This window comes from Phoenix dactylifera, chromosome 10 (assembly GCF_051530095.1).
Source record: "Phoenix dactylifera cultivar Ajwa chromosome 10, Ajwa_hap1_PhDact_Kaust_v1.1, whole genome shotgun sequence".
Lineage (NCBI taxonomy): Eukaryota > Viridiplantae > Streptophyta > Magnoliopsida > Arecales > Arecaceae > Phoenix > Phoenix dactylifera.
Genome location: NC_143199.1, coordinates 25,774,735 through 25,793,859, shown reverse-complemented (window position 1 = coordinate 25,793,859; position 19,125 = coordinate 25,774,735). Strand labels below are relative to the sequence as shown.

Genomic DNA, 19,125 nt, shown 5'->3' with positions numbered 1-19,125 from the left:
GATTTCCACTACCCGCTATATATTTTTTATTATATATGCTCTTTATTATACATGCATTATTAATTTGGATATGCGTCTTTGTTTTTTTATTTCCTAAAATATTTTCCATGCAACCGTTTTTTACCCAAACAAGAGAGAAAGAATACAAAAAAAGAAAATAAGGATGAAATGTGTCCACTGTCTAGGACAGATGCCTTCTAAACATTTGGTATAGGTTCAAGTCCAATATTTGTTGACCACACTTTTTTTCCTTCTTTTTTCACAAACTAAACGAGTCCTAAGTGATCATAAGAAAGCCCCATTTCTCATCAGAGACAGAGAGAGATCACAAGCGATTTCCATATGTTTGAGAAGAAGTGGCCACCCAACAGTCCAATTTACATCAGGGTTTTTTCAAAAAGTAACAGCCTCCAGCATTCTACAGTGAACCAAACATGCATATGCCTGTAGAGCACCTAATGAATAGGCAGGTAAAGTAGATGTTGGAGGCTGAGGAAGTACAGAGTTAAAGAAATTTGCACAGAGATACAGAAGTAATGGTTTTGAAGGGGGATTGCCATGGTGGGGGCAACCATATGACTTAAATTTGTTTCTTTGTCAGATTAGGTAGATCTCCATGCTTCTTACACAAATGAGCTGTGATCAGGCTGAATACTTACTTATATTATAACAAGCAACACTATTTGTGCCTTCAACATCTGCTGTTGATGATGCTCCACAGTTATTTAACCGAAAAAGGATAGTGCTATACAATTTGTTTCACATAAATAGCATAATAATCCAATACTTAAATGCTATTACTATGGTTGGTATAGGTTTTCAAAAGTTTCCAGTTTGCTTAGCATGCGTATTTCATTATGAGAAGTCAAATTTCTTTAGTTGCCTGAAAAAAATCTGAAGAAAACAGTAGGAGGGCAGGATACTGATTTTCCCTGAAGTTATGAACATTACAGCTAATTTAATTAATAAGTAGTTATAGAATATGATATGGTGGGGGCAGGTATTCATGTCTTGACTGTGAGTAAAGAGAAAATAACTCAAACAAAAGAAATAGAGTCACTGACAATGAAAAGTACAAGCAAAGAAAAAAAATAAAAACCACATTATCACGAGATCGATTCCTGGAAAGTTACTAGTTACAATAAACAGACAGATCAGGTTCTATGATGCTATACAATATACATGTGTTAACATTTGAAAAAAAAAAAGATATCCCAGAAAGCCGCACCAAGTTGCAGAAACAAGCAGTGACAAACATTAAACAGTGATACATCAAAAAAGGGATTAAAAAAATATCACTCATCATGCTGAACAAGCAACAAAATTTACAGTGGTCTGATAAAACAAGACAGAAAATGTAGGTTGAATTATATGGTTCATAGTGGCGATGTTCTGAGTATCCACTAACATCCTGTGCAGTCAATGAAAACCACACCCCTATTGTTCAATCCTGGTGTGTTGTGTTCGTACACAATCTCTGGCGGGGTGGCCAATCAGTCTGCATTGATCTGGAAGCAAGGAGCACATGACTTGGCCATTCACATGACGAAGCTCCCCATCGATACCACATCCATTATGTGTATTTTTGGTTGGCTGAATTCTGACTGACTTTACCTGCAACATCCATGTATAACTAAGTTAGATCATGTGGTTAACCATTGGAATTATGAAGCTATTAAAGAACAAAACAAGTAAAGATGAAACTGTTAATGTTCATATTTTTCACATTAGGTAGCAAAGGTCAAACAACTGGAATAAAATGCTTAGTATTTCAGAATCGAAGATTTGAGGCTAATACTATAATCTGCGTTGCTGCACTAAATAATTTATATTTTCGAGATTTCTGACTTGGACATCAAGAATTTCTAACACTGACAAGCATATTTTCATAAATAGATAATTAGCGTGACAACCTATGCTTTGGAAGCATCCAAACCAGCTGAATCAAGACATGCAGATATGTCCTCACAGATTTCTGCAAACCCATTCCCCTCTCCCTCTACCTTTCCCAAAAGAAAAAGGGAGAGGAAAAAGGAAAAGAAAACCCACACACAAGCCCTATCAGTGTTCAAATCTTCATTTTTGACATTGCTAGGTTTAGAAAGAAGAGGGAAACACCTAAGGAGACAAGGACAAAAGTGATGAGAAAGGCTACATAAACTAGTGCTAATACTGACTGTAGCCCTCAGCAGATATGAATGACAAACAAGGATTGATAAAGCCATCCTCAAATAGAAGACAGGTATGATGGTTACGGTTATTGAATATTGGAAAAATGTTAACATTCAGAGATGTATGGAGTTACATATGAAAACGAAAGAACAAATAGGTTATTGAATATGGAAAATTCCCATAATGCAAAAGGTTTGAATCAGTGCAAGAATATAAGCAGCAAAGGCTTGGGGAACCACTAAGAAACTGCTTCCAAACAGTTTCATGATTCTACCTTGTAAGAGTTTCGCCTCTTATTTATGTTAATAGGCTTTAATTGTTATTATGGGCCTCATTTATGGGCCACTAGTGTTGCTGCTGTTTGGATTAGACCACCCCTTACCCTATCCAACTATTAATGAGTTACGAGGCACAAACACCTCGTCTTCCAGAGTTCTAGTTTGTCAACAAATAATAACATGGTTTTTAAAGGGAATAATGGTTATTCAATTGATGCAATCTCGAGGAAGAAAGAACTCAGTTTGAAAAATAGAATTTAATAGTCTTAGAAGCAGGGGACAGAAATGCTATTCAGTAAATTATAAAATGATCACATGGGGAAATTGTATAACTATGGAATCCTGTAAAAGTGTGACAAGAACACAATTAAAAATGCTTTAGTAATTCAAAAATGTTACTCAGAAGTTACTCAACTGGTGTGTTGTATTCTCATTGCTCCCTTTGAATTGGTATCATAAAGTTTGCCATGTAATGACGGAAACTGATTGGTAGAAAATACCTGAGTGACTTTTTCAAGTGATTTTTCTGAGTTACCATAGCATTGCTCTACAACAAAAAAAATGCTTTAGTAACTCAAAAATATCCCTGAAAAGGTTACTCAATTGGTGTGTTCTAGTCTCATTGCTCCCTTTCAATTGGTATCGTGAAATGTGCCATTTAATGAAGCCAAGTGATTGGTGGAGGATACCTGAGTGACTTTTTCGAGTGATTTTCCCTTAGCATTGCTCTTCAACAAATTGGTATCTTGTATTCTTATAGAAAACCTTAACAACATAAATCTTCAGAAAGTAATGTCATCTACTTCTTAATAAATTGTACAGAAGGCTATATTTTAAGATTTCTAATAAAGTGTCATTAACCTTTATCCTATTTGGTCCTTACTGAGATCTTCTACTAAGACATGCACCAGAACAAGGTGGGAAAAAGAATTAAAAAATTACCAATCATACCTTAATATATTCCACATAGGGCAGTGAAAGATGACGACCAAACTGCAAGCAGATGAAAAATCTTAATAATCCCAGTCTCCCTCTTCCACGGACCAAAAGCAGGTCCAAACTGTTGTCATCATGCTCAGCTGCTGGTGCAACAACCTGAGAACTTAAACTCTGGACAGTTTTACAGGAATGATTGCAGACCAAGACACCAAGAAAGTGCCCCTTCTTAACTACCCACTTCTCTTCTAACCTGGGAACAAGTTCCTTAGTGATACCTAGCTCTATGTCAGCAGGTGGCTCCGGCAGATGAATGGGATTCTCAACTTCCCAGTTAGGTTCAGTATCCCAATTTGGCTCAGTATCCCACTTTGGCTCAGAATCCCAAATGGGGCCTGGATCAGACAATGTTGATGAGATGTCCTCTTTGTCATTAATTGCAGTGTCTGCCCAAGAACACCCAGAAACATTTGTTTCATTCAAGCCAGTCCAACCTTTATCTACCTGTGACTTTGAGCTGATCCTTGGCCAATTAAGTTTGAGTGACAACTGAGATTGGGGGTGAAGAACTTCTTCTGGTTTTGTTGTCAAATTGCTTCTCCCCGAGGATAAATGTTTTGAATTAGGATCAAGGCCACAAACATTCTCATATGGCTCAGTGCTTGCTAGTGTGCTGCCAGTTGCATCCAAGTCTCCTGGAGACATTCTGCTCGGAGTCATAATTGAATCAATACTGGATAAACTGGAAGCCCTGGGAATGCCTTCTCTATTTGACCTCCGAAAAATGTTTGTGCAGAGGTTTTGCATATCAAGCTTATCTTTCTCATTTATAGCCTTTTCCTTGTCTGGTTCCTCTTTTGGAATAGGAAGATACTCCAACTCAAAGCTGTACTTGGGCAAGAATAGAAATTTAAGAAAACCAGCCACGAAGTAGCGAAGAGGGCCAAAACGCTTCTGATATTTCTCAGAAAGTTCCAGGACTACAATAAAGAAAATTAAAAGGAAAAGAGAACATTTTTAAACATCCATATCTCATAAGTTGAAATAAGCAATACTGATTGCGTGAGAAAGAAAATTATAGAAAAACAAACCAGGCACAAACATTAATTTTATACAATTAGCTAAATCAAAATAAATCTCAGAACTCATGTTTAAACAGTTTAAATGTGATTGCATAGATGTACTTGGACAGCAAAATTGGGGAAAAAAATTTCAATCACAATGGACACTGTATTTAGCCAAAAAAAAGGTCCTACATACTGTGAAATTTCTTTTCATCCTTGTTTATGTAGATATGAGAATCTGTAACCATACTTAATTGCTTTACATAGCACATATTAAGTTATATGAATCACCATAGAAAATCAACTTTTCTTGTGAAGAACCTCTGTCTTACAGGTAAGAAACCCTATTAGTATCGCTGGAAGACAGGACAGTCTACAAAACTATATAACCCAACTGCTGGATACCACATTACTTGCATTTTGCATGTAGAAACAAAGTATAAGGTATTAGCCTTGAATTATTATCAATCAATCATCTTAGAGAAATTAATATCAAATAGTCGAGCGAAAGGTACTGCATCTCCTTGAAATATTATGAAAAATTCATAATTTTATCCACTCAAACATTCAAAAGCAATTCATTATCCCATCAGAAATTCCATTTGTCAATAGAATACACAGCTCCAAAAGAGTCCAGGATTATGCATTTGGCATGCTAGCCAGAAGAATTTCAAAGGTAAAAGAAAAACGAAAAAAGAAAAAAAAGGTGTGAAGTTCAACACAAGAAGGATAAAGCCTCTCAAAATAAACTAACATGCACTAATTCATCAATTTTCTGAGTAATTTTTACAGACATCACTTAAGTGCTATTTATAGAGGTCAAACTCGCTGAGCTCCCCCAAAAGGATCAACTGAAATCCTTGCTCAATTATATACATATTTTCACTTAGGTTCCATTATTAAAAACGGCTTACAGTTATTCCTAGAACTAAAGAACTTCAAATTAAATAGGATAGAATCTACCTTACCAGGACTACAGGCCAACTTTTATGCTCTCACATTGCCAGAAAGTTACAGAGCTTAATTGCAACTCCAAAACCACAAATCGAATAGCTTAACAGTTGAAAAAGACATGAGTTCATCAAGTTACTTTAAGGAATACAACCGATTCATGTTACCCAAATAAGATGATTCTGAAAACACTCGACTGTGAATAATCTAGAAAAGACTATCAAGTCATTTTACATGCCCACCTCTTCCTAATCACTAGTAGTTTGATTTGTGTCAGAACCTCCTTCTTGTCTAACCACCCTAGAAGAGTTTAGATAAAAACAGTTTTGTGGTATTTCCTGATGGCACTTGCAGTTTCTGTTCCACTAAAATCAGACAGATGTTGAGAGTGGCCTTGTTCCTTATGGTTCCGATTTAATGATGAATTAGGTGGAAATTGCTTCAAAAGTTTAGTTTAAGATTTTTTAACCTTTTTCTCCCTTCCAAGTCATCTTCACTTGGCCAGATATCCGATCATAGTCAGATCCAAATTCAGGTGTCTAGTCATGCCCTTCTTTTTTTTTGGTGATGTAGTTATGCCCTCTTTTTTTTTTTGGTGATGTAGTTATGCCCTTCAGGGTTAATAACATGCAAAATAAGAGGCCGCAACATTTCCAAAAACTTGTGCAATTTCATGTGCAACCACTGAGCTACCTTGTTAGAGGCGATATCCCAAACACGAATTGCTTCCAAAGCTGACCAGTCCTAAATTCCTCGATTAGCAATACCTCCCTCGATGCTAGGCGCACATCCTTCAGCAAGCACATTGAGTGGAACTATGCCCACTATGTTTGATTGCCAAAGTACAAATTGAGTGTTCAAACTCCGTTGTTATAAGCAACATAGCTGAAATGCACTTAGCTCATAAATGTTTAATGTCAATTAAATAATTTGATAAGTTTACATCTCCCCAGAAGTGATTTTTTTTCTTTTTTTTTTGGATTCCACAAAGAACTCTTTTCCCTATCTTTCGAAAAATGGTTCCCATCTCCCTTATTTGACAACTAACTAGTTAAAAATACAGCCAATGGCACTTAAAGCAGACAAATAAATCACATCATTTTAGACAAAATAAAGTCATTATGCATAATATAAATTAGTAACGTCTGGTAATTTCAGGCTATGTAAACATAGAAGCACTAATTGCAAGTTACCATCACCAAGAAATCCAAAATACAAAACAGTCATTCCAAAGTGAATAGCCCCAGTCCGGATCCATTCAACGGCAAGAACATCTATAGCTGTGAGACCACCCTGTACCCAAGGAAAAACCAAATAATCATGCAAGAATCAGTTGTAAACAGCAAGAAGGATATTATGATCACTCAGCAATAACAAAAGGGTACTTTCTGAGAATTGTATTGCATGCTAAAAAGAATTTCATTGTAATAATATTGAACCATGAGCATAACGAATATCAAAAAGATTGAACATGCTGTAGCTTACAGAAAAAGGCATAAAAGGAAAAATATCCTCAAGATAACAGTTTGTAAGATATCCTGGAACTAGAAAAATACGGAAGCAACACCAACAAACTATACCTCAAGCATCTTCAGATGAAGAACACAACAGTAAATTCACCCTGAAATGTTGTAAAGTAACAATACACAGTAACTTGTGACATACTTGTAACTTGAATATATGGTGGTTGACATGTAGCAACAATAACTGGTTAGTAATACAGAAACCAGAAGCTTTTCTTGCAGTATGATTCACAGAAGAGATGCTGTCACAGCAGATCATGTAATTTGTTTAAATATCAAATTAACAAAGTAGTTGCAGTGCTATCCTTCCAAACTTAAAAGACCATATTGGCTAAGTGGTTTCTGGATTCATTTTTGTCTAATCAAAGCTTTTTTTTGGAAATTCGTTTGAAGTATAGTCTTTTATATAGTGCTGAGCCTCAACATTTGTTACCAACTTACCATTAAAAAAAAACTGATTGATAATCTTGATGAATAACTATTGCATTCTAAATACACAAATTCAGCATTTGGAAAGAATGGAAGATGAAACAGCACTTTGTATTCAAACAATACTAAGGTCGACCATTACCAGTATGGTGGATTGGTGATTACTTTATTCTGCTAAATAGAAATCTTTAAGTACCTTCACTATAGCCATTGCAGCAGAAATTGGATCTCTAACTCCCAGAACAGTCCAAATAAGTGAGTTGTCAGAACCAGCAGGAATGATGCCAATTGGGATTGAAATTGCTTCTTTCTGATCATCTCTGCTGAGCAAACCATTAAGAACCTGCAACATCATACAATTTACTATAATAAAATATTTTAAAAAAATTATGGCCAGATAATATTTTTTCATTCTGAATGTAAGAGGTTGCTAGTGTATATGCTGCAATTATGATTTAAGAGAAAACCAAAAAATAATTTTGGGATCTGATGAACCATTAGAGAGAGGACAGTGGAGAAAGAAAAGGCATGGGCAGGATCTGCTGAACCGACCTGTACCGGTTGGTTCAGCCCGTACCGGACCGATACCGACTGGCACCGGTCTGGTACAGGGGTATAAAACAGTTTCGACCCAATATGGGTTGGAACCGTTCGGTTTGAGCTTCGTACCGGTGCGAACCGGTTCGCACCGGTACATATTTGAACCGGTGCGAACCGGTTCGCACCGGTACATATTTGAACCGGTGCGAACCGAGCGGTTCGCACCAGTATGAGCTCGAACCGGTGCGAACCGAGCCGGTTTGCACCGGTTCGCTGCTGAAAATTAGTGCCAGCGCTGTGGCACTTTCGCACCGATACATATTTGAACCGGTGCGAACCGAGCGGTCCGGTTCGCACCGGTTCGCTGCTGAAAATTAGTGCCAGCGCTGTGGCACTTTGAAAGTGCCACTTTGTGCGGCACTTCGAAAGTGCCGCGTTGTGGCAAAATGTGGCACTTTTCAAAGTGCCACAGTGCTAAAACCAAATTCGTCAGCTTAGGTGAAGGAAAGGCAGAGAAAGGAGGAGGAAAAGAAGAGAAAGGCAAAGACAAAAGCGTGAAAAAAAATTAGAAGGGTCGAAGAGCGTCGTTTTTCTTGAAGAAAAATCCAGCAAAAACTAAATAAGGTAAAATTTCTTTTTCCTACATTGTTTTTTTCATATTTCATTTAAATTGCTAAAAAAAATTAAGTCAAAAATTGCCAAAAAATAGAAAATGATTCAATGATTCCATTTCGTCTTGAATTTTTTATATATTGTCGATATATGGACGATGTTAATGGTAACATTACTTTTGTTTTTACAGAATTTATATAATTATAATTTAATTAAAAAATTTAAAAATTAATTTTTAATTACAAAAAAATAGAAATTGAAAAAAAATAATGTGGTCGTATGAATGGAGCCATCAAGGAGAGGGCAACCCCAAGAGCATAATATTGGCTGAGAGCATGGGAAGATGCTCAGTGAACGGCACCAGTTTCAGTGCAATATTGCCACAAGTGCTTCAAAGGAGGAGGGGTAACCAGATTAAAGCAACACTTAGCCGGTAATTCTCGTGAGATATCTGCATGCTCGGAGTGCCCACCGAGCACCCGTCAGCTGATGAGGAAAAACCTCGCTGAGATCAAAGCAGCCAAGGAGAGGGCTGCCAAGCAGAAAGCGGAGGTGGAACGCCAAGCTGCAGAAGTACCTTCCTATCACTTGATGGAGTCACAGGCGGTCGAGGGTCCAGATGAGGAGGAGGCACAGATCCAGGCTGCCATGCGGGCGAGTCTGGATGATCGGTGGCAGCAGGAGGAGGTGGCGAGGCATCGGGCTCGATTTGGGCCCTCGTTTTTCGAGTCGGGCGCCGGTTCTGGTGGAAGCAGACAAGATCCAGAGTTTCAAAGGACAACCTCAGTCAGGGAGGGCGAGGGCAGAGGACGTAGTCGGATTACATCTATCCTGGGTGGTTTTGGTGGCCAAAAAAAGTCTTCCGGGGGGATTCCACCAGGTGCGTCAATCCATGATGTAGATCCGCATGCCTTCCCCAGGAGAGATTCAAAGCAGCAAAGGGTAGACACAATGTGGAAGAAGGAGAAGAAGAAGGATATGTGGCGAGCTATTGGATCCTGGTTCCACTTCAGCCACATTCCAGCGAATGCTGCAGACAATACATACTACAAGTCTGTCATTTCTGCCATACAGTCTGCCGGTCCTGGTGTCGATCCTCCAGGTCCGAAGGACATCTACGGTGAGCTTCTTGACAACAATAAGGAGGAGCTACAGAATTGGATTGGCTCATATAAGAGCAAGTGGCCCACATATGGGCTCACTCTGATGTGTAATGGTTAGACCGGTCCGACAAAGCGGGCCATCATCAACTTTCTGACATACTGTGATACGAAGACCTTCTTCCACAAATCAGTTGATGCTTCGGATAAGGTGCACAACGCCTCATACATCCTCAGACTTATGGAGGAGGTGATTGATCAGATTGGAGAGAAGAATATCGTGCAGGTCGTTACTGATAACGGGCCGCAATATAAGTTGGCCGGGCAGGTCTTGATGGAGCGGCGACCATAAATTTTCTGTACCCCATGTGCTGCACATTGTATCGACCTCATCCTGATGGACATTGGAAAGATCCATAGGGTGCAACATATGGTGGAGATAGCCCAACGCATCACCAGATATATTTATAGCCATACTTGGATTCTTTCATTAATGAGAAAGTATGCAGGAGGATAAATTCTTAGACCAGGAGTCACACGGTTTGCTACGAATTACATTGCACTTGATAGCCTTATCGAGAAGAAATGAGCCCTACGTCAGATGTTTGTCAGTCCCGAGTGGCAAGAAAGTAGATATGCCCAGGCCGGCACTGAAGGAAGTAGGATGGAAGACTTGGTAAGCAGGCAGTCATTCTAGCAGCGGGCCAATGCAATAGTCAAGGCTATCAAACCATTATATGAAGTGCTGCGGGCCGTGGATAGCGAGAGGTACCCCCAGATGGGCTTTTTGTATCACATGATGGAGAAGGCAAAGGCTCAGATCATGGAGGCAGATGTAGCCCATGCCCAGGAGTACATCGACATCATTGAGCGGCGGTGGGAAGCCCAAATGGGTAGGAAATTGCATCTAGCAGATAAGCGATAATATTGATAATTATACTGATTGATATATTTGTATAATTATACTAAGATGGTGTCATCTATGTGCAGCATACTATCTGAATCCTCGGTTTCAGTACGAGAGTGGAAGTGGTATGGATGATGAACTTCTTCATGCTCTGCGTAATGTTATTTATAAGATGGAGCCTGATCCAGAAGTCGCCGCGTCATGTATAGAAGAGGTAACTATGATTTAGTAACATACGTAAATATATCGGATCTTATATTATTGACATACTACAACAAGCTTCTTTCCACAGACCAAATTATTTAGAGAGGGCAGCCACAGCTTTGGACAGCGACCAGCTGTCGTGAGCAAGACAACTATGAATCCAGGTACAATACAAATCTGCAAGACATTTTTGCATCTGAATTATCTTCAACTATGAGGCCATCATATATGTAAAATGTAATTATCTTCAATATTTTTGCAGCTGAATGGTGGATTCATTTTGGCCGATCCGCAAAAAATCTTAAGCGAATAGCTATCCGGATCCTCTCCCAAACGGTCTCCTCGAGTGGCTGTGAGCGCAACTGGTCCACCTTCGGCCTCATCCACAGCAAACAGAGAAACCGTTTGACACAAAAGCGCCTCAACGACCTAGTTTATGTGTACTACAATCTGCGGTTGAGGCTAAAATGCATTCAGGAGGAAGTGGAGCTTAAGTATGCAGATCCCATCTATAAGACTTTTACAGATGATGATGATAATCCTATGCTCGACTGGCTTGCGGCCCAGCAGCAGGAGCCCAAACTTGATGAGCTAGAATCGCCTCGACGATCAGCCAGCATCATAGCCACCGAGGCTATGGTCGATCTACAGCAATGGGCTGAGCGCAACATTCCACGCACTCCTACAGCTGATATGACGTGGCTAGAGGGGAGCCAGTCACCGCATGACTGGTACGACGCTCCCGTTCAAAGAGATGATCCTCTCATGCGAGGACGAGGACGCTCTCGTACCCAGTCGACTCGATCAGGAGGGCGTCAATCCCAGCAAACAAGAAAAGAAAAGGAAAGGGCCCCAATGGAGAGTGTCGAGAAGGAGACTTGGACCAGCAGTGATGAAGGTTCTGGTGGTGATGGATCTACTAGCCATAGAGAAAGTGAAGGACAGTATGGTACTACTTATGAGACACAGCCGGAGAGGTTTTCGATGCACCGGTGAGTCTCAGTTTACGCATGCTACACAAGATACGGACCACAGTAGGCCGTCTGATATAGGTCGGTCGGATACCATTGCATATCGAAGAAGAGCTCCTCGAGGTCGTTCAGGAGGCCAGGATGCAGCTGCAGATGATCTCCCATGTGGAGTCGGATCCATTGATGTATCAAGTTCCGAGTCTTCCTATTATCCGCGGCCTCAGCCAGCCTATGGATATGGTGCATCGGAGTCATCTTCCGATGGCTACTATCCTACGCAGCCCGGAGGGTCTTACGGGTCGGATTTTGGTGCGGGCATATTCGAATGGGCCCCTTATCAAGACACCTCTCAGAGCCAGAGCTTCAGCGAGAGATCCGAGAGTTCTTATGACCCGACGCGCATTCCTCGAGGATTGAGCATACAAGACTACAATGCCGCTTGGTTAGAGGGATGGGTTGATCTGCCTCCATATTATGCTGATGATCCAGATATTGACGAGAAGCATCGCCACTCGACCCGATTTTAGATATCCGAGAGTGCTTTAAATGTATGTAATTGATTGTATCTTAATTTAAAAAATTTTTATGTTCTTCATCTCATTATTTGAATCATTTGGAAGTAATAAGTTGCATCATCTAGTTTTAACATTGAACCTAAATATAAAAACATCAAAAAAATATCCAAAAGTGAAAGAACTCCAAAAAAAAAACGACGATGGGGTCGAAACCAGGCCGAATATGCCCTATCGATACGGTATCGGTTCGGCTCGGTTCGGCACCGGTACTGTACTGTTACCGGAGCCGACCGGTACGTCGGTATGATCGGTACCGCGAACCTTGGGCATGAAACAAGGAATCAAATAATAGTGGATAATAACAACACAAAAAGACGGAATATGTCATGCATGAATTTGCACACTATATACAAAAATGAAATTGAAATATTTAAATTAGAAATGGATAATGTCTAGCAACGTTCATGATCATAGCAAACTCAACTACATAGATTTAGGTGGCGAAAGAGAAAAACACTAAAGGACATCATAGTACAAAGAGTCTCAAGGAGTGGAAGTATTATGTGATGGAGACTAAAATATACTATATATGATGGAAACTCCTTGATTCTCTGTATCTTTCTCTCTCTCTCTCTCTCCTCTTGCCCCCCTCCCCTTCCCCCTCCCCTTCTTAGAAAGGCAATAAGTACTACTGCATTTTAAAGAAATCACTGGAGGAGATGTGGAAAATGTGTGAAACCAGAAGCAAAGCTAGGACTTTTTTTTTTCGGTTCCTGGGGTGCGGGTGGAGTGAGGGAGATGACTGGTGTACTTCTTGCTCATTTGTCCAAGAGTGAGAAAGCTTGAGAAAACCTAGTGATTAACATAAAAAGTTACCAAGATAGAGGCAAATCAACTCTAATACAAGTTAACTAAATGTTTTCAGTTCTAACTAACGTACCAAAATAAATCACTATGCAACCTGCACAAAATGACTAAATTATTCTGATAACACACTAAACAAATCCATCATTTGTTAATCACTAAAGATTCAACCAATAACATGAAAGATGATTAATGACTAAAGAAACATTCTCTTTCAAGAGGAAGACAGATGAATACCACAGAAAAAGTAATGGAAGAAAATTTAAATGATGGAATAGGAGAGAAAGCTGGATCAAGAAAATAACTGACCTCATTTACAATTCCATCACCTCCAACACATATAATTCCTGTAAATGCATTACAATGAGGTGATTACTGAACTGACACGAGAAACAAATGGTGAGAACATAACTGATGATATTTACCATCAGGGCATGTTTCAAAATTGACAGTGGAAGCAAGAGTTCTTGCATGACCTGCAGATGTTGTTTTGACCACTTCCATCTTGAAACCTGCAAGCTGTACCAATCCATAATGTAAACTGACAGCTAACACCGACGGACAAAATTGAGTTTAAAGAAACTCCAGAGAGAAGTTATCTACATCCCAGTGTTCATAGCCAAGAATTTGTTTCATTAGAGATATCAATGTCTACTCCTATTAGTGCACCGGAGGTTATTCATCTGCACACCGGTTATTCAACAGCGGATAGGCTTAGAGCTCCTACGAACACACTGGATATTGAAAAGAGCGCTTACTCTTCTTGCCGCGGAGTCGTTCACAAGAGAAAAACTAGCTGTGGATTCAATAGCAGTTTATTCTCAAAAAGCATACTAGTGCCTTACCTGACTTCCTTTTCAAATTGAAACTTAACTCCGACGACAGGCAACTGTGGCTATCCAAGCTAAGGGTAAGTAGGGTCCAGCAGGGTCAGTCTGGACCGGGTCATAAAGTGGCACAGATAATAGCAATATAGGCGGAAAAAGATTGAAAAAAGGGCCGAGAAGTACAAGGATGATGACGATCGTGAATTCTTCAAAAGATTATTGGAGCAAAAGAACTGGCAGATCGATCAGCTTGTAGCTGAGAATGACGCATTGAAAGCGACCTTATTCGAAACTGGTTTCGGGCTGGACCTGGCCCCCCAAAAAAACTGTGGAAGATCGACCAATCCTCACATTATCATCGGCCTCGCTCAACGAAAAAAGAGAGGTGCAGCTCTCGCCAAGAGTTCGAGCAAGCAAAGTGATGGAAGATTCTATCCCGTAAAACAGATATTGGACACTGCAGAAGTATTTCGCAATTGATTTATCTAAGAATAAGTTTTTATTTTAAATCCATTGTAATTATTTCATCTTCTTTTTATAATAGAAAAAAATTAGAAAGAAAGAAAAAGAATAAAATTAGTTTTAAATCTTTGGCACGATCCGTATTTTCCCGGAATGGATCATAATAAAAAAAAATTAATGTCTCTAGGGAATAATAATTGGCATTTCCTTTCTCTCAATCAATGGTGTCATGTTGAAATACAAAAAATTGTTTAGTATGCAATCTGCTTGTTATGGACAGGTCGACACATTGCTACTAACACAAAGCGATAGTCCTTATCAACCATTAGTTACATGGTCCACCGCCTTTCCAGCACAAAAGCCTAGCTTTTTTAGTGCATGAGTCTAGCCTTCCACACTCTCTTTCCCCTCGTTTTGAATGACAGTGACATTATATATCATCGAACACAGATTTCCTGATCATATGGTGTTGTCAAGACGTCATCATCCTCTACAATGAAGATTTTATATGCTAAAATCTCTAAAGAATGATTTACTCTTCCTACCAACATCTTTAAACTGTAAAGAGAGATTATTATACACATAAGTATCAATATAATTAGTTATAATCATAAATAACAATGAAACACTTTGCTTAAGGATCAACAAACCAATTCCATCTAAAGTAGCGTAATACAATATGAAGTTTCTTGAGAAAAAAAGCTGAAAAATGTTTAACAAAATTTACCAAAATTTAACACACCTTGAATATTGGCTCCACTTCTCCATGGAAAACTTTACTTGACCGACCATGCCCAGAACGAGGATTCAAAATCACAAGAACACTTGGAGGAGTTCTACTTTTGAAATGTGGTAGACCATATGGAAGATTACTTGCAACTATGTTAGAAGCCTGCTTCTGGGAAGACAGCATGGGATGAGGTAAACAATTCACAAAGCACTGCTGGTCCGCAAAGCTGCTGACCCAGTGAATGGCTTCCTCGGAGTTAGAAGCCAAAAACCGATAATCCATTTGTGTTCTACATGGCTTTGAAAAACAGGAAAGCCCATATGACTTTTTTCTAAGAGGGTATGAATGCACTGTAAAATGTCGGAGACCAGCATTGTATGACACCTGCCAGAGTAATGACAGCATAGTTATGAAGGGCCAGTCACCTTAACAAGGGTATCAAGTTCTTCTTTAGCATAGCTTTGACCAAAGATTGGCACCGATCAAATATTTTGAAATATATATATAATTTAAGTTTGGGAGATTGAATCAGCAGAAATCATCAAATCATGTCATAAAGCATCAGATTAATTGAAACTGTAAAAGAACAAGGTTCAACTATACCAATAATTTGCTTTCCACATCCATCAAATGCTAGTGAATTTGTAACATCAATCTCCATGTATTTTCACTAATAGACTTCTTTTCCCTTGTTTAGTGACAGGAAACATATATATGGATATCAATGACAAACAATAGCAGTAAGTTTACACAAACCTCCATCTAGCCATCCCTATCATAAACCAGCTGAAATAAAAAATACTTACATGTATGCGAATTTAACTTTGCTAATATACGTCAAACAAGATTTAAAACACTGTGATTTCTTTATGAATTTAATCGAAACTTGAGTTTGTACCATAAATCACATGATTCATAACAATGCACTGATCTCTGTAGAGAGCTTACAGATATGACGTCCTCAAGGCTCAGCTTATGAGATCCCCAAACCAGTTCTTTGCTTGTAAGTTTTGCATAGACAATGTTAGGATTCGAGGTTCCAGACCCAGTTTCAGCACCCGGACTTTCAGATTTCTTTTCAAGAGCAAGCTTCCCAGAAAAAACTTCATACCCTATCAAATCACAGTGCTCATCCCCAAAATCAATTCTGTGCTCTGGTGCTTTTACTTTGCCTGGAGATTCATGGATTCCGTTGGCCTTATGTTCCCTCAAAGATGTTCTCTTGCCTCGTTTTTCTGGAAATACAGTTGGAGAGGAGGGTTGCCCAGATGCTTTTTGACAACGCATTTTGCTCAAACGGCGCAGACATTGTTGGGGCAATCTGAAAGAACTATTACTCTTCAAATGGCAGAGAGATTTCTGCATATCTTCCTTCAACCAGAACTTCAGTACATGAGCAGAAAGTAATCTACAGCAGCACCAATATGTTATGAACTGCAGAGCATATCACTCAACAGAACCCATGAGAGAATTCTAGAATAATTGCGAAACCTGCATGATAATAATCATAAAATGAAAAGATTAATAGCCATCATGACAGAAATATTGCACGAAGAAAAATTCATAGCATACACATTCCATGAATTAAACTTCAAGAAGTGAATTAGTAAAGAGTAGCATCCATGGATTACAATAGCTGATTAGAAAAATTCAGTTTTGCTATATCCTGACTCATGCTTCATTAAGTTGTTATCTTTAATCTCAATTAAAAGGTCCCATGCCCTCTGAGTTCTGACCAAGATATTTAATTATTAAACTAAGAAATACTAATCGGAAGACAAGTCTAACAGCAAAGTATCTAAATGATATCTATAACCTACCTTCACCTAACACCATATTATGACAAGTAATATTATAACAACCACAATCAGAACTAGTAATAACTAACTTGTTCATTTCGTAACTATTAATTCTAAATCACAAAAACTCCAAAATAAAACCGGAAAATCCGAGATAAGAGTTACCGATCCCCATACCAATAAAACCCCAACATAACACTTCACTAACACATTCGGAAGAACACGCTACGAGCAAAAGGAATCACAAGCCATCAAATGCAACAATCGAGACCAAAACAATCACATTTCTCACCAAAAGAAGAAGAAGAAGGAGAGAATTCTACGAGTCGAGTCGACGAAGAAAACCGGCTACTGAATCCAGGGGAATTCACCACTTCAGGCGCCAAGAAAAAAACGGAGACCGCCTCGCTTTCGTGGAAGCTAGAAAGAAACCAATCCGGAGAGAATGGAGGAAAGGCGGGGAGATATTAAACGTTGGTGTGTGAAACGTGTCAGACGCGAAGCTAGCGTTTAAAGAGGGGGGAATTGAAGATTTCGTTTTTATGCATATATTTTTTTTCTCCCTCGCTTTCTTTCTCCACCTTTATCTCTTTTGTTTAGCTTTTCCTTTCTCTTTTCCGCGCTCGGAGATGGAGGCGTTTGGTGGAGTCGCCATTATTGGGTCATTTTCTATCTTTTTTGGAAGGAGAGGGGGGGCGGTGGGAAGCTGGCGGTTGGGATGAGCCAGGCGCAGGCAAAGGTGCCAACCAACAAATGATTCGTTGGTTACTTGATTTCAATTGTTGTATTACTCCCTGCTTTGAGCTGGGGTTAGGTGTGGGACAAAATATTTGGAGGTTGTTTTCTTTTTTCTTTTCTTTTCTCCGATAAACCGGATATATTAAATCATTCTAGTGAAAATACATGCGTGTGAATCAGAAGATAGAATATGCAAAAAAAAAAAAAAAATAGAGGACATAATCGATGAAGCAGTCTAAGAAGTAGTTCTCGTGTAGTTAGCTGCATATATCACCATTCAATCATCAGCACTGTTAGCTTCTCCATAGATATATTTCACCTCATACGAAAGAAGAGAGATAGTTGTGATCAGGGAACATGGGTGCAGTTTTATCGCTGCTGGAGGACGGAGCACACCTAGTTGTACGGCGGTGGGAGCAGAGCTGCGGGCTACTTGAGAAAGCGTTTTATATACGAGACGGGTGTTGGGGGCCGACAGGCTTGTCCTCAAGGGCGACTATTCCACGGTGATTGACTGGATACGAAGAGTGGACACGTATAGGGACGGCCATCCCCTGATACAGGACACTCGTAGTTTAGTGCAGGAGCTGACCTCCTATCACATTGTCCATGCATACCGAAGGCGAATAGTGTAGCAAACTGTATCGTTTCTTATGTTGTTCGGCATACTAGAAAGGTCTTCTAGTTTAGTTTAGATTGCATTTCACATGCTTTATTTTGTTTACTTTCTTTTGATATGTCTGATTGTATTCACGTTAGAGGTATATGAAATGAAATATCATTTTGATCAAAAAGAAAAAAAGAAGAGAAGTAGTCATTCTCCAGCAATCCAACATCAATGGATGGGAACTAATTTCGGTAGTTGATGCATTTGATAGCTATCAAACCACCGTCAACAACGAGCCCCCTTCAAGAAATAATATGTGTAGCATACAGATGCTTCAGAATATTTGGAGGTCAAATACTTGAATGTGATGCATGATAGGCTAGGAGACTAAATTTTAGAACACGATGTCTGAAAAGGCTTTTGAGAGTCGTATCTATTGTGCAACGGCTTTCATATAAGTTGCTTTAAGTTGAGATTAGGTTTTTGTTGCCAAAATGTGCAGCCTATGAATGGTTTCAGAGCAATTTGCGTATAGTGCAAGATTTGAATTGCCTTGTTGAGAGGGATAATGTTATGGGAGGCTTGTGCCGCCTCTAGGAGATTGGATGTGCAAGCTCTAGTGGTGCTTGGATTGCTAAACGAAGCCAGATTAGTAAATGTGGGAGTTCGATATTGATCCTGTGCAGCTCCCTTAAAAAAAAAAAGGGAAGCATACGAAACTTGGATCTTAATACCGGCCTCTAGCCTCGCTAGGTGGCGACCAATTTTAATAAACTCAATAGTTGGCAACCTAAATCATTTTCTTATAACAAGTTGATAAGAATTGGAGTACCAAAATTCTTACACTACCCCCAAACAATCACGAGGACTAATATTATGTACACATAAATAATTCT

General features: G+C 39.3%; 1 protein-coding gene across 4 annotated transcripts; it reads right to left on the bottom strand.

The window, feature by feature from the left end:
* Positions 1–1,073: 1,073 nt before the first annotated feature.
* Positions 1,074–17,779, bottom strand: LOC103715816 (sphingoid long-chain bases kinase 1-like). 4 transcript variants are annotated; one of them, XM_088705663.2, is made up of 10 exons: positions 17,177–17,779; positions 16,034–16,576; positions 15,098–15,469; positions 13,492–13,585; positions 13,376–13,413; positions 7,550–7,696; positions 6,595–6,694; positions 3,402–4,366; positions 2,866–2,997; positions 1,074–1,614 (listed from the first exon to the last, which is right to left on the bottom strand). In XM_088705663.2, the coding sequence occupies exons 2-9, from the start codon at positions 16,448–16,450 to the stop codon at positions 2,881–2,883; spliced, it is 2,250 nt and encodes a 749-aa protein (XP_088561789.2). In that variant the 5' UTR covers positions 16,451–16,576; positions 17,177–17,779; the 3' UTR covers positions 1,074–1,614; positions 2,866–2,880. The 4 variants fall into 4 exon arrangements, with proteins under 4 accessions (XP_088561789.2, XP_038971497.3, XP_088561790.2 ...); XM_039115569.3 differs by lacking the exon at positions 2,866–2,997; XM_088705664.2 differs by lacking the exon at positions 2,866–2,997 and having other exon boundaries at positions 17,208–17,632.
* Between the last annotated feature and the right edge of the window lie 1,346 nt (positions 17,780–19,125).

What these genes read in the sequence shown, in the direction of transcription:
- LOC103715816 (XM_039115569.3), bottom strand. Translation starts at nt 16,450, where the DNA reads ATGCAGAAATCTCTCTGCCATTTGAAGAGTAATAGTTCTTTCAGATTG. An exon ending in AAGTGGAGCCAATATTCAAG is followed by an intron (nt 13,586 to 15,097) that starts GTGTGTTAAATT and finishes GGATTGGTACAG; the next exon opens with CTTGCAGGTTTCAAGATGGA. An exon ending in CTGCAATGGCTATAGTGAAG is followed by an intron (nt 6,695 to 7,549) that starts GTACTTAAAGAT and finishes CCTTGGGTACAG; the next exon opens with GGTGGTCTCACAGCTATAGA.